Source organism: Phyllobates terribilis, unplaced genomic scaffold (genome assembly GCF_046119375.1).
Source record: "Phyllobates terribilis strain yellow unplaced genomic scaffold, ASM4611937v1 Scaffold_4__5_contigs__length_816908805, whole genome shotgun sequence".
NCBI classification, from domain to species: domain Eukaryota; kingdom Metazoa; phylum Chordata; class Amphibia; order Anura; family Dendrobatidae; genus Phyllobates; species Phyllobates terribilis.
Genome location: NW_027362764.1, coordinates 59,742,256 through 59,766,727, shown reverse-complemented (window position 1 = coordinate 59,766,727; position 24,472 = coordinate 59,742,256). Strand labels below are relative to the sequence as shown.

At 46.4% G+C, this 24,472-nt stretch overlaps 1 protein-coding gene across 1 annotated transcript in view; it reads left to right on the top strand.

Moving 5' to 3' along the window:
• Positions 1-22,377: 22,377 nt before the first annotated feature.
• LOC141264959 (metalloreductase STEAP4-like) overlaps positions 22,378-24,472 on the top strand; it is a 30,222-nt gene continuing 28,127 nt past the window's right edge. Inside the window, exon 1 of the mRNA XM_073677410.1 lies at positions 22,378-22,867. Coding sequence (XP_073533511.1) covers positions 22,850-22,867 — 18 coding nt within the window. The 5' untranslated portion in view covers positions 22,378-22,849. The remainder of the gene's footprint in view (positions 22,868-24,472) is intronic.

Below are 24,472 nucleotides of genomic sequence, written 5' to 3'. Positions count from 1 at the left end.
AGAAGACAGATTTGACGGGCTCTGAAAAGTTCAAAATTGTGAGATGTCTTGCAGAGGGATGCAGCAGTCTTGAAATTTCCAAACTTTTGAAGCGTGATCACCGAACAATCAAGTGTTTCATGGCAAATAGCCAATAGGGTTGCAAGAAGCGTGTTGGCCAAAAAAGGCGCAAAATAACTGCCCATGAATTGAGGAAAATCAAGCGTGAAGCTGCCAAGATGCCATTCGACACCAGCTTTGCAACATTTCAGAGCTGCAACCAGTGGCGTACTGCTAATGGCGACAGACCACGCCACTGCTATGGGGTCCGTGACCGCGGGGGGCCAGTGAGCCAAGGGGCCCCAAGCAGCGGGGGGACCTAAGCAGCGTGGGGACGAGTTGTATATGTGAGTATTGGTGGATAGTGGTGGGGGGGAGGTTGCGGAGGAGCGGAGCACACACAGTAGCCGCTGTAGCTGTTATCACGTGTGCCCGCTGCTAAAGGGACATGAATATTTCCTCTTCTCCACTCCATTGGGCGTGGAGAAGAGGGAATATTCATTCTCTTTAGTAGCGGGCACGGAGGAGCGCTGAGTCGCAGCTCCTGCTGACAGTGCCTGCTACTAAAGAGAATGCATATTCACGCTTCTCCTCTCCCATAGTCTTGGCGTGGAGAGGAGTGAATATGCCGGCAGCAGAAGCTCACCTCAGGATCTGAGAATGCGCGTTGCTCAGATGCTGAAATGAGCTGCCGCAGACAGGACGCAGCGCTGGAGGAGAGGTGAGGAAGGAAGGTGAGTATTAGTGCTTATTTTTTTGTGTGCAGTGATTGGGGGATGAGGGGGCCATATATACCAAGATTGGGGGATTGAGGGGACCACACATACCAGGATTAGGTGATTGAGGAGGTCACACATGCCAGGATTGGGGGATTGGGGAGACCACAGATACCAGGATCAGGTGATTGAGGAGGCCACACATACCAGGATTGGGGGATTGAGGAGGCCACATATACCAGGATTGGGGATTTGAGGAGACCACACATGCCAGGATTGGGGGATTGAGGAGACCACACATACCAGGATTGGGGGATTGAGGAGGCCACACATGCCAGGATTGGGGGATTGAGGAGGCCACACATACCAGGATTGGGGGATTGAGGAGGCCACACATACAGTGCCAGGATTGGGGGATTGAGGAGGCCACATATACCAGGATTGAGGAATTGAAGAGGCCACACATACCAGGATTGGGGGATTGAGGAGGCCACACATACCAGGATTGGGGGATGAGGGGTGCCATATGTACCAGGATTGGGGGATGAGGGGTGCCAGACCTACCAGGATTGGAAAATTTACTATTAGCTGCTGCATTTCCCACCCTAGGCTTATGACTCGCCCCCAGGGGTCTTACTATTCGGGGTAGTATATCACGGTGGCTGGCCCAGGACGGTCAGTGCACAAAGGGGTATCAAATACTAATAACAGTTCAGAGAATTCGTGACGCCACCTGTGGTGTCTGGTGAAGGTCACCAGCGCTGCAACAGTCCTCCGAGGCAAGTGTCAAGGCAGCAAAAGATGGTACAGCTCCCCACAGGTGGAGCGGGCCTCAGGGCAGTGTAGATAGATAGATGGTGGAAAGTGCGCTGGGCGCTGTAGTGCGGTGAGGATTAGTGGGGTTGCTAAAGAAACAGTCGGAGGCTGTTCGATGCAGTCGTCCAAGGTTTTACTTACAGTTCTTAGGCAATTCACAAGTGCACTTTACAGGTGAAGGCCTCCCTCGTCGCGCTGCGTTCACCGGACAGGGGTTCAGTCCTTCTTCAAGTAGCTTAGGAATGCCTGGCGGAACCCCACTTTCTCGTGTTCCTACTTTGACCTTCTTCACTCTTGGTCCTTCTCACCGTTGCCCTACGCTGCCCACTCTCAATCCCGCTCGGGTATGCTGAAGTCCTTCCTGTACGTCGGATCCGGGACCAACCTGACCCCCTGGGGATTAGAATGAAGCAACCGATCCTTCCTGACACCTGGCAGGAGCGGGGCGTACGGGTGCCGTCCTGCACGCGCCGTACCCCCTGGGATCCTTTTAGTAGAACGGAGCCTACTCCCTGCTCCCCACCGGGCCTCTATCCTGGGCCCTAACTTGTGGAGCAGAGCTCTGACTTAGCCTCTGCTTCCGGACTGTTCCTCTCAACAGCCCACACTACACGACCCTGTCCTAATATCGCTTCCTATTATATACCTACTGTATAAGTGCTTCCTGTAACTGCTTCCTCCACCCACACCCACTATTGGTTCCCCCTTCCTTTGGGTCCCCCCCCCCTACTCCAGACAGGGTCAGGGCTCAGCAGAAAACTACATTGCGTCTTGCCCCTCCTGCCGGCCTGGAGCAGTGTGGTGTTGGATGTAGGTGGTTGGGCTACCGTGCAGCACTCCCATCTTACCTGAGAGAATGGAGACACCACACCTCTGGGTGAGGTGCAGTATCTCTGTGGCGACTCAACCCTCAGGGGCGCCACATTCCCCCCCGGTAAAACACAGCACGTCCGCGGGCTGGAACAAAGCAAACAAGGAATCAATGACATGCAAAAAAATTTGGATGCACCCGCATATAAGATTATCAACACAACATTTCTTCCCTTTATGGAAGGTACATTTTCCTTAAACGTTACTGGTTACGTTACATTATAAAACCTTATAAGAACACTTTCAAGAGAGTTCCTGCACCAGGGTGCAACAGTAGCAGCATGAGGGACCCGTCCGCAAACCCTCAACGTAGGCCCTGGGCGTGGCTGCAGGGCATACATGATCCAGACACTGGACCTCGTCTTCCGCCACGCCAAACGGGCTTTTGTTCTGAGGTACTATGTTTCAAGTATAAAACCAAGAGGGTGCACTTTAAGAAGTGCTAAACTATATACAATGTCAATGTCCGGCTGCTCACAGTCCTCAGCCTGTGTACCCTGATGGGTAATGGTGGAAATACACACTCTTAGAAAACATTATTGAACTTTCACACTTTAGAACATAAACTGTAATACTGCACCCGAACGGGAGACTACACACAATTAGTCCAGAGACTACTAATAATGGGATCCCCGCCTGGGGTACTCCTCATGTTTCCCTGACCCAGCCGGGTCACGAGGGACTTCCTGCAGGGGTATATCTTTGGTGACGTGGTACACCTGCAGGGCATACCAGCCTCGTTCACCATGATGCCAGGTGAACGAGACGTGATCCCCAGGATAGAGGTTCCGGTTGGGGTGGCCTTCTTCCAACTCGGGCTCCACATCCCGCCGGTTTACGAAAATGTCTCTATTAAATTCAGGGCTGCGAATGAAGCCCCACCCAGCTTTGAGGTTGATCTTAACAATGAGGCCTTCCTCACGGGAGCTAGGGTTGGCTGTCTCCGCCTGGCGGGTCTGCGCCTTGGCGGCCTTGTCTCGGGCCTCCAGGCACTCACTGTGCACCTTCCACGCGCGTCGCCCCTTCTCGAGCTGCCAGAGCTCCTGCCGGCAGAACTCTTTCCTCTGCCGGGCGGCGGACTCTGTTTCATAAGAGAGCCCCATCAGATCTCCCCCCCTTTTGTCCCAGCATATCTCTTCTCCGCCGGGGCAGGCAATCGGGGGTGCTGGCATTGGGAGAAGCGGGCATCACTGCTGGTCTTCGAAGTGGGCGGACCAGTTGAAGACCGGCGCGCCGAAGACCCACTCTAGGGCCTGAGGCAGAGGTGGCGGGAGGGCACCCAGTAACAGCACCGCAGCTTCAGCGCCCGGGATTAAAGGTTCCGGACGGGCGTTATATATGTAACCTTCCAGTGCAGCGCCCGGGGGCGGCAGTTCCGGGACGGCTCTTGGTGGGTGGCCCTCTGGTTCCGCGCCCGGGGGCAAAGGTTCTGGGCTGCACGTCTGTTCCCACCAGGGCATGGCAGAATATGGCGTAGGCGGGGGAAGGAGGCCCAGGAGCAGGTCAGCGCTGGCAGCGCCTGGGACTGGGGCCTCTCTCCTACCTGCTCCTGGATTCTTCACGGCCTCCTGGTTCTCCGCCGGGGCTGGAACGCCACTGCCGACTTCCGGTGCTGCCTTCCGTCGTGCTTTGAGCTTATTCAGCAGCTCGCCTTTCCATTTGGCGACCGCTGCCTGCTGGGCCCGCTCGACCTGCTGGCCCAGCTCAAGAACCTCACTCTCGAGGAACTCCATGTCCTTCGGGGATATCTACTCCTCCTCCTGGGCGAGGGGGGTCACTTGTTGCAGCGGCAGGCCTGAGGTGGAGACTGGGCTTTCGCGTGCTTCCATCTCGGCTGCCGGGTGCGGTCTGACCAGACAGGTGGAGACCACTCCCTGTCTCCATTCTTTCTCTCCGACTCCTCTCTTCTTTTGGGGGCGGTCCCATGGCGACTTGCTGTCGGTCACTCCCCGTGACGACCCCCCCCGCTTTGACGGACACATCTATGCGGACAGTCACTGTTGCAAGGGGCAGGGCCTGCTTTTGGCGCCATTCTGGGACCCGGCCCACGATGGGAGGCTCCGTTTTGTTGTCCTTTAACACGCCCATAATGGCGCCCGTTCTTCTGGGGCGGGCGCCACATTCAGAGCAGAAAACACTTCTTTAGGCACACAATACCCGCAGATGTCGGGCTGGTCACGTATACTGTTCGTGACGCCAGTTGGGATGACTCGCCCCCAGGGGCCTTACTATTCGGGGTAGTATGCACAAAGGGGTATCAAATACTAATAACAGTTCAGAGAATTTGTGATGCCACCTGTGGTGTCTGGTGAAGGTCACCAGCGCTGCAACAGTCCTCTGAGGCAGGTGTCAAGGCAGCTAAAGATGGTACAGCTCCCCACAGGTGGAGCGGGCCTCAGGGCAGTGTAGATAGATAGATGGTGGAAAGTGCGCTGAGCGTTGTAGTGCAGGGGAAGAACGATGGCGGAGCCGGAGTAACCGACAGAGACAGGGGGTTTTGCTTCGTTACCTTTACTGGTACAGCTGTTAGATACGGTCCAGGGTACTCCAGGTGAAGGGCGCACTTTTGGACTTCTCCCCAGGGAGCGGGTATAAGGCCTCCTGATCCGTGTCTGCCTCTGTGTAAGCTCCTGGCCAGCCTGCAACTGGGCCTAGCTTATGTGTCCTGCTTTTACTCCACCTGTTGCTCTGAAGTAGGAACTCCGGTTGGTAACCACTTTCCTTGGACGTCGGGGCCTTCGTGGTTCCTGGTCCTGTATGTGTCTAGCTTCAGGTTTGCCAGGGACTTGTAGTCCTCCTGGGATTCAGGTTATCCCTACTGGGTGTAAAGGGTCCCTGTAGGCTCGGACCCGGTGTCCGGTATATATACTGGGGTGAGCCTGGTATGCTCCTCTGCCCCCTTTATTATCACTCCTTCCTTCCTCTCGCCTTTGGCCACACTTGGGGCCCTCACTAGGCTTCAATGCTGCTGGAGGCCTAGCTTGCCTCACACAGCAGCCTGCGTGATGCTCTCTTCTTCAGAGCAGACTGTAACTCCTCTGTAGACTGAACTGAACTGAATACTAACTAGAACTCCTCAACTGCCTGGCTCCACCTTCCCTTTATATATCCCTATCAGGGCTCCCTCTGCTGGTATGAGGTGGAAGGTGGAGGTGTTTGCATGTAGTGAGGGCCTCTTGTGGAGAAATCCGTCCATGCACCCTTCTGGGTTCTGTGGCACCGTGCGCAGCAGGGCGCCACACTTACACTCGAGTCAATACGTTTTTCCATTTTTTTTTGTAGTAAAATTAGGGGCCTCGGCTTATACTCGGGTCGGCTTATTTAAAATATACAGTATTTTAAAAATCAGTGAGTACGTGGTGCCCATAATACTGCAGGACTGTGGGGTGCATTATACTACATGGGGGCTGCATTTTACCCTATGGGGTGTGTAATATACTGTATGGAGGACTGTGGGGAGTGAATTATATTCTATGGAGGACCATGGGCCGTTCATTATACTATATGGAGGATTATGGGGGGGCGCATTATACTATTAGGAGGATTATGAGGGCGCATTATACTATATGGAGGATTATCAGTGGCGTATTATACTATATGGAAGGCTATGTGGGGCCATTATAATATTTTGAGGGCTATGTGGGGGGCCATTATACTGTTTGGAGGGCTAGTGCAGGCCATTATACTGTATGTAAGCCCATTATAGTGTATGGAGGGCTCTGTGGGGGTCACAGTTGGGGGATCATACTGTGTTGGTGTCACCATACTTTGCCTTGGGAGTTGAAGTGGGGTACTGTATTTTCATTATACTGTGCATGTGGAGGCTAATGTGGAGGAATGCACCATGGGGTATCATACTGTGTTTGGGGGGCACTTTTGTTGGCATCATACTTTATGGGGAAATGAAAGAGGGATCTAGGACTTTAGCAGGAGGAAAATTACTATGTAAAGGCTGGACAGTTGTGAGATCTGCTCTTCTGTAACACAGACAAATATTTCTTTATTTGGGGGGGGGGCCCAATTAGAGCTTCTGCTATGGGGCCCCATGATTTCTATGTACGCCCCTGGCTGCAACGTTACTGGAGTATCAAAAAGCACAAGGTGTGCAATACTTAGGGACATGGCCAAGGTAAGGAAAACTGAAAAACGACCACCTTTGAACAAGAAACATAAGATAAAATGGCAAGAATGGGCCAAGAAATATCTTAAGACTGATTTTTCAAAGGTTTTATTGACTGATGAAATGAGAGTGACTCTTGATGGGCCAGATGGATGGGCCAGAGGCTGCATCAGTAAAGGGCAGAGAGCTCCACTCCGACTCAGACGCCAGCAAGGTGGAGGTGGGGTACTGGTATGGGCTGGTATCATCAAAGATGAACTTGTGGGACCTTTTTGGGTTGAGAATGGAGTGAAGCTCAACTCCCAGACCTACTGCCAGTTTCTGGAAGACAACTTCTTCAAGCAGTGGTACAGGAAGAAGTCAGTATCGTTCAAGAAAAACATGATTTTCATGCAGGACAATGCTCCATCACATGTATCCCACTACTCCACAGCGTGGCTGGCCAGTAAAGGTCTAAAAGAAGAAAAAATAATGACATGGCACCCTTGTTCACCTGATCTGAACCCCACAGAGAACCTGTGGTCCATCATAAATTGTGAGATCTACAGGGAGGGAAAACAGTACACCTCTGGGAACAGTGTCTGGGAGGCTGTGGTGGCTGCTGCACGCAATGTTGATCGCAAACAGATCAAGCAACTGACAGAATCTATGGATGGACGGCTGTTGAGTGTCATCATAAAGAAAGGTGGCTATATTGATCACTAATTTTTTGGGGTTTTGTTTTTGCATGTCAGAAATGTTTATTTCTAAATTTTGTGCACTGATATTGGTTTACTTGGTGAAAATAAAGTGAGATGGGATTATATTTGGTTTTTATTAAGTTGCCTAATAATTCTGCACAGTAATAGTTACCTGCACAAACAGATAGCCAAATCTAAAAAATCCCCATTCCAAATTCCAAAAATATTAAGCTTGGATATTTATGAGTCTTTTGGGTTGATTGAGAACATAGTTGTTGATCAATAATAAAAATAATCCTCTAAAATACAACTTGCCTAATAATTCTGTACACAGTGTAATGTGAAACTGAGGGTGGGGTCAGTTCATTGTGAAATCATTCCTTGCTATGTTTTGGAGAATCTCCCTACTCCGATTGTTTTAGGTATCCCCTGGCTTGTTAAACATAATCCATTGGTGGATTGGCAAACCGGGGAGATTATTGAATGGGGACATTACTGCCATGAGAACTGTCTGAATGTTTCCATTGCTGCTGTCTCTGTGGAGATACTGCCTGCTTTTCTGTCTGGTTTTGAGGACATTTTTTCTGAGAACGGGTGTCAGGATTTGCCTCCTCATCGTGCTTATGACTGTCCTATTAACCTGACCCCCGCAGCTAAACTACCCAAGACCAGACTGTATAATCTTTCTGGCCCTGAGAGACAAGCCATGAAGGATTTCATTGCAGAGTCTGGAGAAGGGACATATCAGACCCTCATCTTCGCCCGTGGCGGCAGGGTTCTTCTTTGTGAAGAAAAAAGATGGCGGTCTACGTCCCTGTTTAGATTTCCGGGAGTTAAATCAAATTACCATCCGTAATCCATACCTTCTTCCTCTGATTCCTGATTTGTTCAGCCAGGTTGTGGGAGCTAAGATATTCTCCAAGTTGGATTTAAGGGGAGCCTACAATCTGGTTAGAATAAGAGAAGGGGACGAATTAAAGACAGCGTTCAATACCCCGGAAGGTCATTTTGAGAGTCTGGTTATGTCTGTTGGCTTGACCAATGCACCTGTGGTATTCCAGCACTTCATAAATTATATTTTTCACCTTTTGGTGGGGAGGTTTGTGGTGGTCTTTCTGGACGATATTTTGGTTTATTTACCTGATTTTGAGACCCATTGGGGGCATGTTAAGCAAGTGCTCCAGATATTAAGGGATAACAAACTCTATGCCAAACTTGAGAAATGTGTTTTCGCTGTTCAGGAGGTGCAGTTTTTGGGGTATTTGTTGTCATCTTCAGGTTTTCAGATGGATCCGGAGAAGATCCGTGCAGTCCTTGACTGGGAACGTCCCAAGAACCTGAAGGCTCTACAACATTTTCTGGGCTTTACTAATTTTTAAAGGAAATTCACCCAAAATTACTCGATGGTAGTGAAACCCCTTACTGACATGACTAAGAAGGGGTCTGATTTTTCCAACTGGTCGGAGGCTTCCCTCCAGGCTTTTTCTTCCTTAAAGAATCATTTTGCCACTGCACCTATTCTCAGTCAACCCGATGTTTCTCAACCCTTTATTGTGGAAGTAGATGCTTCGGATGTCGGGGATGGGGCTGTGTTGTCTCAGGGTTTGTCCCCTGGTAAATGGCGTCCATGCGCCTTCTTTTCTAAAAGATTGTCTCCGGCTGAGAGAAATTATAACGTGGGTAATAGGGAACTTTTGGCAATCAAATTGGCGTTCGAGGAATGGCGACACTGGTTGGAGGGGGCTGTCCATCCTATTACTGTTATTACTGACCATAAGAACCTGTCATATCTCCAGTCAGCTAAACGTCTCAACCCTAGGCAAGCCAGATGGTCCCTGTTTTTTACTAGGTTCAATTTTGTTGTCAGTTTTCGTCCAGGGGTCAAAAACGTCAAGGCTGATGCTTTGTCCCGGAGCTTCCCTGGTGGTGGTAACCATGAGAACCCTGCCCCGATATTACAGAAAGGGGTAGTTATTTCAGCTTTTTTTCCTGAACTGGAGGGTGAGGTTCTGGAGGCTCAGGGGGACGTCCCTGCCTCCTGCCCTTCAGGAAAGTTATTTGTACCACCTGATCTGCGCCGTAAAGTAATCAAGGAACATCATAACTCTGTGCTTGCTGGGCATCCAGGCGGTAAGGCAACCGCGGACCTCCTCTCTCGTTGTTTTTGGTGGCTGGGGTTGCATCGACATGTAATTGAACATGTAGCTGCTTGTAGTATTTGCGCGTGTTCTAAGGTTTCACACACCAGTCTGTCTGGTACTCTTCTTCCGCTATCTATCCCTAGCAGGCCATGGACACACTTGTCCATGGATTTTATTACTGACCTACTGGTTTCTGCAGGCAAAATGGTGGTTTTGGTAGTAGAATATAGGTTCAGTAAAATGGTTCTGAGGACGTTTTTTCTGAGAACGGGTGTCAGGATTTGCCTCCTCATCGTGCTTATAACTGTCCTATTAACCTGACCCCCATAGCTAAACTACCCAAGACCAGACTGTATAATCTTTCTGGCCCTGAGAGACAAGCCATGAAGGATTTCACTGCGGAGTCTGGAGAAGGGACATATCAGACCCTCATCTTCGCCCGTGGCGGCAGGGTTCTTCTTTGTGAAGAAAAAAGATGGCGGTCTACGTCCCTGTTTAGATTTCCGGGAGTTAAATCAAATTACCATTCGTAATCCATACCTTCTTCCTCTGATTCCTGATTTGTTCAGCCAGGTTGTGGGAGCTAAGATATTCTCCAAGTTGGATTTAAGGGGAGCCTACAATCTGGTTAGAATAAGAGAAGGGGACGAATTAAAGACAGCGTTCAATACCCCGGAAGGTCATTTTGAGAGTCTGGTTATGCCTTTTGGCTTGACCAATGCACCTGTGGTATTCCAGCACTTCATAAATGATATTTTTCATCTTTTGGTGGGGAGGTTTGTGGTGGTCTTTCTGGACGATATTTTGGTTTATTCACCTGATTTTGAGACCCATTGGGGGCATGTTAAGCAAGTGCTCCACATATTAAGGGATAACAAACTCTATGCCAAACTTGAGAAATGTGTTTTCGCTGTTCAGGAGGTGCAGTTTTTGGGGTATTTGTTGTCATCTTCAGGTTTTCAGATGGATCCGGAGAAGATCCGTGCAGTCCTTGACTGGGAACGTCCCGAGAACCTGAAGGCTCTACAACGTTTTCTGGGCTTTACTAATTTTTACAGGAAATTCATCCAAAAGTACTCGGTGGTAGTGAAACCCCTTACCGACATGACTAAGAAGGGGTCTGATTTTTCCAACTGGTCGGAGGCTTCCCTCCAGGCTTTTTCTTCTTTAAAGAATCATTTTGCCACTGCACCTATTCTCAGTCAACCCGATGTTTCTCAACCCTTTATTGTGGAAGTAGATGCTTCGGATGTCGGGGTTGGAGCTGTGTTGTCTCAGGGTTCATCCCCTGGTAAATGGCGTCCATGCTCCTTCTTTTCTAAAAGATTGTCTCCGGCTGAGAGAAATTATAACGTGGGTAATAGGGAACTTTTGGCAATCAAATTGGCGTTCGAGGAATGGCGACACTGGTTGGAGGAGGCTGTCCATCCTATTACTGTTATTACTGACCATAAGAACCTGTCATATCTCCAGTCAGCTAAACGTCTCAACCCTAGGCAAGCCAGATGGTCCCTGTTTTTTACTAGGTTTTTGTTGTCACTTTTCGTCCAGGGGTCAAAAACGTCAAGGCTGATGCTTTGTCTCGGAGCTTCCCTGGTGCTGGTAACCATGAGAACCCTGCCCCGATATTACAGAAAGGGGTAGTTATTTTGGCTTTTTTTCCTGAACTGGAGGGTGAGGTGCTGGAGGCTCAGGGGGACGTCCCTGCCTCCTACCCTTCAGGAAAGTTATTTGTACCACCTGATCTGCGCCGTAAAGTAATCGAGGAACATCATAACTCTGTGCTTGCTGGGCATCCAGGCGGTAAGGCAACCGCGGACCTCCTCTCTCGTTGTTTTTGGTGGCTGGGGTTGCATCGAGATGTAATTGAACATGTAGCTGCTTGTAGTATTTGCGCATGTTCTAAGGTTTCGCACACCAGTCTGTCTGGTACTCTTCTTCCGCTATCTATCCCTAGCAGGCCATGGACACACTTGTCCATGGATTTTATTACTGACCTACTGGTTTCTGCAGGCAAAATGGTGGTTTTGGTAGTAGAATATAGGTTCAGTAAAATGGTTCACTTCATCGCTTTACCTGCACTTCCCAATGCTAAGACATTTGCTCAGGTGTTCATAAATGAGATTGTGAAGCTTCACGGGGTTCCCTCCGATGTGGTGTCTGATCAGGGGACCCAGTTTGTTTCCAAGTTCTGGAAGGCATTCTGTTTTCGACTGGGGGTGCAGCTGTCCTTTCCCTCTGCCTTCCACCCTCAGTCGAATGGTCAGACCAAGCGGGTCAATCAGAACTTGGAGACATAACTCAGGTGTTTCGTCTCAGAAAATCAGGAGGATTGGGCATCCTACTTACCGCTGATAGAATTTGCCTTTAATAAATAATCATCATCAAGAATCCACTGGCAGGTCACCCTTTTTCGGTGCATACGGTTATCATCCACAGTTTGGTACTTTCAATGGGGGAGGAGCTTCAGGAGTTCCTGAAGAGGAATGGTTTGCTTCGCCGCTCTCCTCGGTGTGGCAGGGTGTTTTGTGTAATTTGAAGACCATGGGTGACAGGTATAAACATATGGCTGACAGAAAACGCTTGCCAGGTCCAGACCGGAATGTGAATCACTTTGTGTGGTTGTCTACCAAGAATATAAGATTGAAAGTTCGGAAGCTGGGACCTAGGTTTATTGGTCCCTACAAAATTACCGCCGTGATTAACCCAGCAGCGTTTCGTCTTGAACTTCCTCGGGCCCTTAAGGTTCACAATGTGTTCCACAGGTCCTTACTCAAAAGGTACATAGAACCTCTTGACCCTTCACCTCTACCACCGTCCCCAGTAATGGTTGATGGTAATTTGAAGTTCGAGATTTCGAGGATAGTAGATTCTTGTCTTCAACGTCGTTCTCTGCAATACTTGGTGCACTGGAAAGGCCATGGTCTGAAGGAGAGGACGTGGGTTTCAGCGTCAGAGGTTAACGCTCCCAGATTGGTTCGCTCTTTTCACATCTCTTTTCCTGAGAAACCGGGTCCTGAGTGTCTGGAGGCCACTTGTAGGGGGGGGGGGGTACTGTCACAGGTGTGTCATAGGTGACAGATAGTTGCCCTGCAGTGGTTTGCAGGAGGTCTTCACATTTGGCAATGCAGACAGCTGCCTAGATAGGAGGCTGTGTTTAGGACCCAGCGACTACCTCCCTTTAGTCTGGGTGTATATATACCAGGTGTGTCTAGGTGGGCATCACCGGTTATACTCATTTCTACTTCGAACTTGGCTGAAGCAGCATCACGTCCTCTCTGGAGTCTTGAGGCCGTGTGCCCTGTTGGAGTTCTTCTAAAGCTAGGTTATTATTTCCCTGTGTTGTCTTCCCCTTTTGTCTTTAGAGTGCTAGCGGAGCTTGACTAGTGCTCATCTCCTTCCACCCCCAGCTTTAGCCTTACGCCAGGGATAGTAGGGCGAGGCACGTGATCGGCGACAGCTGTGGAAGCTGTATAAGGACGTTAGGGGGAGACAGGGTGACGCCAATCCAGATTAGGAGGTCACCTCTTTCCCCTTTCCCTAGTGTCTGGGCTCTCTTTCCCTTTCTCCTCTGTGTTGCACTCACACCTGGCGTGACTCTCTGTGTTGCACTCACACCTGGCGTGACAGCATAACCATAGAGATTAACTTATTTTTTAATTGCCTTCAGCTCGATCTTGAGCCATGGCGACTTGATGGATGAACACTCTGTAAGAAGATCAATCTTGTGTAAGCCTAGATATGTCCACCAGTGTCTTCTCCACCGTTATCTTGATAGTATCAAACCAATCAGGTTGTTGGTCTTCCTCTTCACCTTGTTCCTTCTATTCTTCCGACCATGATGTCATTCTCCAGTGGTTGCTCTCTTTGTATGATGTGTCCAAAGTAGGCAAGTCATAGCTTGGTGATTCTTGTTTCAAGTGACATATCAGCTTGATTTGCTCCAAAATTGATTTGCTTGTTCTTCTTGCCATCGATGGTATTGATAACATCCTTATCCAGCAGCATGTTTTGAAGGTGTTGATTCTTCTTCTGTCTTGTTTCCTCATCCTTCAGGTTTCACATCTGCGGCACCCCTGAGGGTTCAGCCGCCACAGAGGTACTGCATCTCACCCAGAGGTGTGGTATCTCACTCTCAGGTAAGGAAGGAGTACTGCCCGGGACTCTAACACCTGCATCCAACACTACACTACACTACTCCAGACCAGCAGGAGGGGCAAGATGCGCTGCTCCTCTGCTGAGCCCTGTGCCTGGCTGGAGTGGGGGGAACCAAAGTAGGGGGAACCATGTAGTGGGTGTGGGTGGAGGAAGAAGTTCAGGGGAGCTCAGTAAGAAGCGATATAAAAGAGAGGGTGGAACATTCTAGAGGAGTTCTGAGGAGATTGAGTCAGAGGACGAGTTGGGAGCAGGAGCTCTGCAGGAGCTCTGCTCAGCAAAGCGTGGGCCTGGGTGAGGAGGCCCAGGAGAAGGAGAGGAGGAAGGAACGGGAGCAGATGGAGGCTCCAAGAGTGAAGAAAGGATCCCAGGGGTACGGGCAGTGCTGGAGGCCACCCGTACGCCCGAGTCTACCAGGCGGTGGAGGGATCGAGTCGCAGAGGGGACCGGCCCCTAACTAGTGAGAATTGCAATATTCAACTAGGTAACTGGAGGCTGCAGCATTTCAGGTGCTGCAGCCACTAACCACATCTAACTCACCGAAAAGGTGGCCATAGAGGACCCAGGGGACAGAGAATACGTCGCCCGACAAGGTCCGAGGTCACTGGATTGGGACACTGGGTGTGAGGTGCAGGGAGACGGACAGGAGGAACACACAGAAGGGGGTCCCGTTACGTAATCCGGAGGTACCTGAGGGTTGGCTGAACCCCTCTCTGAGTAAGCACAGGACGACGTGGGAAGTTATAATCTGCAGTTGTATCCAGCAGCAAAGTGAGAACTGTGAGTAAATCCGGAAGACTGCACCCCACTGTCTCTGTGAATTATTACTGCTGCGCCATCTCCTGCACTACACTGCACAGCAACATCTATAACATCACCATTTACTGCCCTGGAGCTAAGCTCTGCCTGTGGAGAGCTAAACCAACTCTGCTGCATTAACAACAGCTCCAGAGGACCAGCTCCGCAGTGGTGGCTCCCTTTAGCCGCATACCACAGGTGGCGTCATGAACTGTATATAAGAACTATAAATCCCCTGTAAATTACCCCTTTTATTGACCGCCCTGGGTCACGGACCGGGTCACCGCCACTGTGACATCTCCCTTAGCAACGACCGGCCCGGCACTGAGTGCCCCACAGCCTAGGGGGCGCGTCACATCCGTATGTTACCACTGAAAAGACCAGACTATGTACGAGCCGTAATGTAGAAAAAAAAATATTTCAGCTCACCTGGGTCAGCCTGCTCGGTCCACTTTCTCATGAGGCACGGTGCTCTGATCATAAAGATCCCCGTCTGGGAGACATTAGGCAGTGATGAAAGGGTAGTTATCCAGCAACTCGTGAAAGTGACTTAAAATATAGCCTTTATTTTGAAAAAGTTAAAACCATGAGACCATGGTGCAAATAAAAGCGTACAGAAGCTTACGCGTTTCGGATACGTAGATCCTTATTCATAGCAAGTACGAGCCGTGTCTTCATCACCAGTGAAATGTTCCTCGATTTGAAGACCTTGTCCAGTGACTTTATTGTTGATTTGCCCATATCTATTCTCTTATTGACTTCTGGTGTCATCGCTGCATCTTGAGTGATCATTGATTCGAGTAGATTTAATTCCTTTTCAAGTTCCAGTTCATCGCTATCCATCTTAAATGTGTCCCGGTTGTATCTGGTCAGTCAATATCTTTATCTTCTCTATGTTTAGCAGCAGTCCATTGCGTTGAATAGGAGGTGGATGTGCAGTACCAATCTCCGGCCACTAGAAGTAGATGGAGCAGCTCGGCAAGTGAATACTTCCAGCCGCCGCCACCGGTAACAGCTGATCGACGGGGGTGCCGGGTGTCGGACCTCAGCCGATCAGATATTGATGACCTATCCTGAGGATAGGTCTTCAATGTAAAAGTAGTGTACAACCTCTTTAACTGTTAACCTTTGTTCTGGGTACCTGTGTTTGATACTGATACATGACTACTATGTATCGGTATTTTCTAATATATATTGTATAAACTTCAATAACAAGATTCAAAAAAGTTGAATTTGGAAAAGTTTTGGCCCTTGGAAAAAAAACAAAAGCAATAAAAAAAATAACTGTCTGTGCTGCTAAAAGGTTAATACATTACCCTAAAAATGTCAGCAACCATGAAAATCTCATGTTCTTTGTCTGGGGAAAATCAGAGCAAAAACAGTAAATTCCGTAATGATGCAATATGTTAGAAACACATGTTTTTGCTGAGGCCTCAAACAGAACAGCTACTGTGAGAAGAACTTCTGCTGAAATCCAAAGCTGACCTTGCGAGCTGAGGCTTAGTGCTGGCGTGAGTTTACAAGGGAACGGTAAGGCTATAAGCCATGTTACACGATCCGTCCTCGTTGAAAGGAAAATTCAGCAAATGTACATGAGTGAAGATTGCAAAATATTATGCAAGAGCCGCGCTCCGAGGTGACTCATCCACTGTTGTCATTTATACTTTATAGCACGATATGAAGTTCACAGTGTTACTAAGCAATGCGGCTCATCATGATTGAATTTGATCTATGCACATATTATCCTGAACTATTGAACTTTAATTTTTGCAATCAACAAGATCGGGGCTGTCAAGACTGCAGGGGTGAAAAGGACTAATAAATCTGATGGCATTCATAAATTCAAGGTGGCTTTATCATTCGGGGGTACTTTATTTTACTTTTCGCAACTTTGCATTTCACTTTTATTTATGTTGCAAATTTTTCCTAAGGTTTACTCACAGGGGTTGAAAATGTGCGTATAATAACTTAAATGGACGAGGAAGGAAATTCTTCCCAGATGGAATATAAATGCTCAATAGTATGAATGAAACTCCAAAGCGGCTGCATGTAAATAGAGATTCTGCTGTGGCTTTTTATCCTATGTTTCCTTAACTTCATAACGACTTATAATGTACACTTTCATCACACATCATTGCTGATTGTATCATGCAGGCTCAGGAGCTGAGCCTGCTTCATAACCAACATCTGCCTGTAACAGCTTGCTCTGATCTCTGTTGTTAACCATTTAGAAGCTGCTGTCAGTCACTGACAGCGGCATATATAAGGACTGCCAGTATGCTTGTGAAGCAGCTACTATCACCCCCCTTTTGGTTAAGCAGTATAATGATGGATTACAATAGCATCTAAGGGCCTGTCCTTAGTCCTCCAGAACCTGGGATTCATAGGAGAACTGCAATTACACTGTATACTTCAATACTGTGATATTACAGTATATAGTATAAGTGATCGGAGATTCAAATCCCCTATGGCTCAGCAAAAAAATAAGGTAAAACTTAGAGAAAAAAAATAAAAAAAAATGTTTTGCAAAAGTTTAAATCACCCCCTTTCTCCCAGACAAAATAAATAAATTAAAAAAAATGGAAAACAAAACATATTTGGTATTTTCATGTCCATAAAAGTCTATGAAAATCTAAATTTTTTTACACTGTTCTTTAGGCCTCTTTCACACATCAGTGTCTCCGGTATGTGTGTTGACAGTTTCCACATGTACTGGAGACACACACGTAGACTCGTTCAAATGAATGGGTCTGCACACGTCAGTGTGTTTTCACGGACCGCGTGTCCATGGGCAAAACATGCTGACATGTCCATTTTTTGCATGCCACATGGGCCACAAAACATCCCACACACTTGCACACTGATGACACACAGATGACATCCGTGTGTCATCACTGTGACAGATACCGGCACCTGGGAATCAGAGGTACAGTTAGCGCTGTTCCCCGGCACCGGGTGCTGTAGGCAGCTCTCATCATTGTCACCTGCTTGCTCTGCGATCAGCGTGAGCAAGGGACAATGTTGAGAGTATATTATACTCACCTTTACACCAAATTCCCTGAAGCCATTGTCCCCTGGAAACAAACCAAAAATAAAAAATAACAATATCCCTCACCTGTCCGAAGTTGAAATAATCCAGTGTCCCACGCCGTAATCCATCTGTGTGACAATTCTTCATCAGCATGTGCGGTCGCTTGAGGCGACCGCTTACTCTGAGAAGCAGAGGAGAATGACTCACTGCAGCTAGCTGGCCACTGAGCTTAGTGAGCAGCTGTCTGCTTTACCTGTGCTTGTTATCAAAAATAGAGGGGATTTATTTTTTTTATGTTAACATACTGCGCCAGCCAATCACAGCCATGCCAATTTTTGGCATGGCTGGGAAGGAACTATAAGTGCCCACACCAGAAAAACTTGTTGATTGGCTGCGCTTCAACCTTTTAACAAGCTTTATCCAGGCTGCCAAACCCAAACAGTAACATGGACTTCCAAGAGAAGTCCATGTTCGGGGTCCATGCAAGGACACTAAGTGTCTGGTATGGACCCCGAGCTTTACCGTTCGGGTTCACCCATCACTAGTCCTGATACGTCTACATCAATGGGAAAATGAAAAAGTTATGGTTCTTGGAAGAACAGCAGGAAAAAAACAAAAAATAAAATGCAAAAAGGAAATTGGCTGCATCATTAAAGGGGGGGGGGGTGTCCACTTCTATGTATATATGTATATGAGTTTTTGATTACTTTTCATTGCATTTTTGGAGGGAGACGCAGCAAGCCCCCGGCTGCCATGCTAGCCTATTAACATCGCAAGGATAGCAATGGGCTCCTACACACACATACCACTGGGATGGCAGAAATTAAATGTCCCTGTCAGTAATTGACAATGGCATTTAAGAGGCTAAACAGAAGCGATCGGAGCTAGCTTTGACCTTTCTGGTAGAGGCAGGTAACAGCTATACAACCGGTCAGGGCCGGGACAAGGTATTTTGGTGCCCTAAGCAGATGAAGATAATGGCGCCCTCCACCCCATAGCAAAGGAATGGGTCAGAGACTAAGGTAACAGGACCCCTTATGCACCTAACTCCTTCCCCTCCGATGGTTTAGGTAACAAGCTCTGATGACCACTTCCACTAGAATTGTTACCTTTTTCACACAAAAAAAAACAGCAAAAGTAAAAAAAAAGTGATGCACTTTAGGAATGTGATTTAACAGGGAGTGCAATTTCAAAATTAGATACAGAATCAATAATTTTTTGCAGATCATTTACACAATACAGGGGAAAAAATTGTGATATTCATGCCTGACGTCCTATGTTTAAATGTCATACCCAAGGATAATCATGGAAACTAATATCGAGGCTGTTTGGTTTCAATTAAGGTGTCCAGCATTTGGCAGATACCCTAATAGAAAATAAACAGACCCCTATTATAGATAAAGGGAAATATCTGATGTTTTTTGTGCCCCTTATGAGACAAATACAGCTTGCACAAAATTGATGGTGGTTCTCCTGATGTATTTATATACCGATGGTGGCTCTGGTGATGGTGGCTCAGTTCTGGTGCCATATTCATGTAGTGATGGTTGTTCTGGTGCTGTATTCATGTAGTGATGATGTTTCTGGTGATATATTCATCACCAGAACCATCATCAGTACATGAATACGAAACCAAAATTATCATCAGTACATAATTAGAGCACCAGAAGCATCAATAGTACATGAATATGACACTAGAAACATAATCAGTAAATAAATACATCACTAGATCCACTATCAGTACTTGAATATGCCACCAGAACCACCATTAGTACGTGAATGCATAACTAGAACCATCATCAGTACATGAATACATCAACAGACCCACCATCAGTACATGACTACATCACCAAAATCACCATCAGTATATGAATATATCACCAGAACCACCATAAGTACATGAATACATCAACAGACCCACCATCAGTACATGAATACATCACCAGAACCACCATCAGCACATGAATATGCCATCAGAACCACCATTAGTACATGAATGCATCACTAGAACCTCCATCAGCACTGAATACATCAACAGACCCACCATCAGTACATGACTACATCACCAAAACCACCATCAGTACATGAATACATCAACAGACCCACCACCAGTATATGACTACATCACCAGAACCACCATAAGTACATGAATACATGACTAGAACCAAAAGTACTTGAATACAAGAACCAAGCTTAGTACAACGATCAATTGTAATGTCAAATCAGCCCCATAAACAATTGTATCACATGAACCTCCCAGTATGTCCTTAACAATGGTAAGCAGATACTGGGTGTTGTAATTAACAGCCATCATCATAAAATGCCCTCTGCATAAAAATATCTATCCATACTGTACCCTAAATAAGTCTCCTATGGTATACGGCCTACACACTGCAGACATGCATCAGTTTTTTTTTCAAAGTGCGCCCCCCCTTGGGTAGGCAAGAGGTAGCGCCTAGTCAGACGCCTTCCCTGCCTACCCCTTGTCCTGGCACAGTAACCGGCATTACCCTGCATGGAGCAGACTAAGATCCTGAGTGCACTACATACACTCCAATATATAAATGTCAAGGCGTGAGAAGGGATAAATGATCCATCTTAATGATAACCACTTTTAACATATATAAAATCTACAAAGTTTAGTGTATCCTCATAGTATGACCTGTAGGTAAATAAGACACGTAACAGTCATCGTAACAACCATGATTTCTGAAATAACTGTATCCCGCAGGAGACAAACTGAATCGCAGTGAGAAGACACAGCAGGTGAACCATTTTTGCTTTTTTTATGCAGAAGTTTCTCAGATAAAATCAGCTTTTGCTGATAAAGAAAAACGTCTTTCCTCCGGGTACAGTAAATTCTGTGTTATCATATCAAAATAACGAGTTTGACAACGTTGTTGTTTAACAAACTTTTATACTGACAACGGTCTATCGACTCATAAATCAAATTTATTCCAAGGAACTTTTTCTTCTAAATGTGAACAAATCCTGGGTTTTTTTTGTTGGATGTAGTCAACTTCTTAACAAAACAGTTTGGGCAGCGTGATGACAATTTCCCTTTAAATGAGTGGTAAAAAAATGTGGCTACATTCATGACACTTTACGAAAAGTACTGTGGACGCAGGCCTGTCCAAGCAACAACTCTTTTTAGGGGCAGGAAGACGCACATATTCCTCATACAAGTATTGCATTGGAATCCTCGGACTGACCACCGGCTCTCCTGACCTGAGCATGGCAGCTGCATAGAAATACATCACGATGTCACTCTCAGGTCAGAAGAGGTGCCGGGCCAGTCCGTGCACTGCGATGGGATCCTCGCTCGAGAAATACAGCGGTCTGTCTGCCTCCTTACAGCCACTCTGAAATAAGTAATAAATTACATACTGTTAGGGCTTGTGCACATGACCGTATTTTCGATCCGAGTGTGATCTGACAAAACACCAGATTACACTGGTCCTCGTGTTATTCTATGGGGCCGTGAACATGTCCAATTTTTTACTTCGATCGAGTCTGTCTGAGGAAAAATCGCAGCATGCCTGAGCTGGATCTGATTTTCGGACTGCACTTGACAAAGTCATTGAGTCTGTGGAAAACATCAGGCTGCACTCGGATGACATCTGAGTCCTGTCTGATTTCTATGGACTGACAGAATAGAGAACATGAAGATATATTTTTTTTCCATCTTCTCCTCAACCAAGAGAATCAGATCACACTTTGATCGCGCTCTGATCAAACTCACATCAGAGTCCGTTTCTCTCAGATAAGAGAATATATGGCTGTCTCCACCTACCCTTAGAGACGTGTTCCCCAACTCTGGTCCTCAAGAGCCACCGACAGGCCATGTTTTCAGGATTTCCTTAGTATTGCTCAGGTGATAATTGCATCACCTGGACAAGCAAGAATTCTATCATCTGTGCAATACTAAGGAAATCCTGAAAACATGGCCTGTCGGTGGCTCTTGAGGACCAGAGTTGGGGAACACTACCTTAGAGTAAGGAAGGGGATGATGCCTTCAGGCCTGCTAAATCTCACAGTTTGGTAGTCCAAAAAAAAGAACTGTTCATGGGTGTGACTAAGCTGGGTGGTTACAAGGAGCGCATTTTACTTTTTATTCAGCTATGAATTCTGCTATTTGTCATCATTTATGAACCACCAACATTTATGTACAGAACACCAATGTTCATGAAGGGTATAAAATAAAGGAACACTTCAGCAATCCCTTGGAGATTGTTGAAAATCGGAAGCCTGTGTATTTCTTCTGTTCTCACCAAATGTAAAATGATTCCCAGTAACTTCTATGTTAAAATTGTGGATTCTTTAACAATACCCTACTTTAAAAGGACCTGGCATGGTGGTTTATTCCATTTAGTCTGAAAGCTCATTTTCCTTCTTAAAACAAGGCTTGGAGGAGACTGACTTCTGTGAAGAAGACCAGTTATGAAGGGAACCTTTTTGGCAATGCTTAATTTGAATAACATGTAAATTAGCTCCCTCCTGAAAGGAAAAATGTCTCTATGGGAAGTAGTTACCCTGTAATTCAAAGTCCAACCCTTTATCAATCTCTGATAAGATATATTACAAAGTTTCTTATACTTTCTTGTACTTTTTATTTATGTGAAGACTGTAAAAAGTATCACAGCTTTGTATGTAGATGGAGGAATAGACATTATGTAAGTCAAAATCACAACATAATACATAGAGAAAAGTGTTCTATAAATTTAAGGAGGACCAGTCACCATTTAAAAAGTGGGGAGTGTATGTTATTATTTTTTCCAGCTGTTCCCATCAGTATTCAGTTTTTAAAATTTTTTAAATCCACCATACAGATCCAGAGATATGGACCTCTTTATACAGTGCTGATTTTTTACAGTCTTTACAAGGGGGCGTGGCTCACAGGGTGATTATGCAGAGCAGCCTAATGACACGCCTCCAGAGAGTTCTATGGGACACGCCCACTTAGTTAAGATCATAAAAGCACTAAATAAAAAAGGTCCATATCTCTGGAACTGGATGGTGGATTTAAAACAACAAAAAAAATCAAAATGCTCAAGAGATCAGCGAGAATAAAATATTAACAAGAACCGGACATTTTTCATCCGGAGGTCGTTCCTCCTTAAACTGTAAATTGATGAGGGATGTGCTGTAAACTTTTACAGGGCAGAAATCTATAATGTTTATGAGATTCAGTGACACATACAGAGCTATGGAATATGTCAGTTGCTCTACTAAAGTTACCATACACTGTAAATATGCCAATATCCCAAAGTTTTTTTTTAAGAAATTTGTGTTTTCTGAAGTATTCGGACTTTCCCCGAGTAATCTAGCCCTAACCTTTCCTGATATGGGAGGGATTTAAATCTGGCAAATGTGACTTTATGTAAAATACTCAGGACACTTCATGTTCCCGGCTAAAGGCTAAAGGCGTCTTGGATAATAAAGTGCTGTTGCTGCAAGGAAGGTTTGCATTGACTTCTCCAAGGATGGAAAAAGACGGTGAGGTAAGTTCGGGCTCACTTACTGGCTCAGTGATCATTACTATGTAAAACTAAATCCGACAGAGAGAGAATACATTACTAGAAGCTGCCTTATATTCACAGAAGCGTACGGTAATGATATGGGGGAGCAGCTATTTCGTTTGCCTTGCTCTGCTTGAAGGGTTTTGGAGTGTTGAAATTCTTGGAATGTGAAGTCATCTCTGTTTTAAAAGGAAAGTATCATCGGAAAGAAAAATTAGTAAAATCAGTTTTTTTTACGATAAACATATTTAGTTTCCTTTTAGCATGTTATGTAACTATCTAATAAAAAAAAAACGATATATTTTAGTTTCCACATTGGTCACCAAAGCAATCACCATAGGTTGACATTTCCTGTTTTATTGAAGCTCGCTATTTAGCTTTGCCGTGTAGATTGGGACAGAGAAGTGGATGGAGGATTTCATGACAACTTTATTGTACTAATAGAAACGTAAAGGGTTATTTCCAAAGCATTAAGTTATCTCCCTATGCGTAGGATGGGGACAACTGACTGATTGCTGGAGGTCCTATTGCTGGGTTCCCCAGAGATGCTGAGATCTGAGCTCTGGAAGCTGAGAACTGAGATCTTTAGAGCCCCGTCTTGAATGGAGCAGAGGTATGCATGCTCGACCTCTGCTCCATTCATTGTCTGTGGGATTGCTGGAAACTGCTCCTCTTTCTCTGGTCTGAATATAACTTAAATGGGTTGTCCAGGTTTGGGGTACAAGTTACACTATCTGTCTGCAGACTTGTGAATCCTCACAGCGCTCAGAGTGCTCAACGCCAGGAGCGGGAAGACACATGACCGCAAGTATGCGATTTCCATACATGCGGTCACATACCAACTAGAAGTGCACAACCTCACTTAATACAAGTGAATTGAGTGTGGACGAAAGTTTTTAAATCACATGCTGTGCTCCCTACACCGGCACTGGCGAATCCTGACAGTGTGCACCGTGAGGATTCACAAGTCTGCAGTCACATAGAGTGACTGCAGACTTTAGCCGCAAGTCTGGACAACCCCTTTAATGTTTTGAAAATAACTCTTTTAAAGTGGTTGTCCACTTTCTGGTTAAATTAAAAAAAAAAAAGCCCTGAACTGTTTTTAACAGGTTAAAGCAATTTTGAAGACCCCCTTGGAATATCCCCCTGCTGTGTTTCAATTTCCTTGCAGCGTATAGTTCAGCAGTGCAAATACTACAGACACTATCACTTCCATGGCACTAAAAATGGTAACAGTCAAGTGGGAAACTACTTGATCCCATCCTATTTTGCACAGATGCCAAAAAAACTATTCACCTGCCACGGCCCCACTATCAGTATTTGGTCATGGCTCCACTATCAGTATTTGGTCAGTATTCAGTCAGTATTTTTTCTCAATAGTGGGAGCCAAAACCAGGAGCGGGTGATAAATGTAGAATTGGTGACTTGTTTCTATTATACCTTTTCTCTGATTGTTCCTCACTTGGTTTTTGCTCCCACTGCTGAGAAAAAATACTGACCGAATACTGACCAAATACTGATAGTGGGGCTGTGCCTGTACCTTAAGGTAAAGTATGCAGCTCCTCTGTCGCTCCCTGTTCTCCAGCA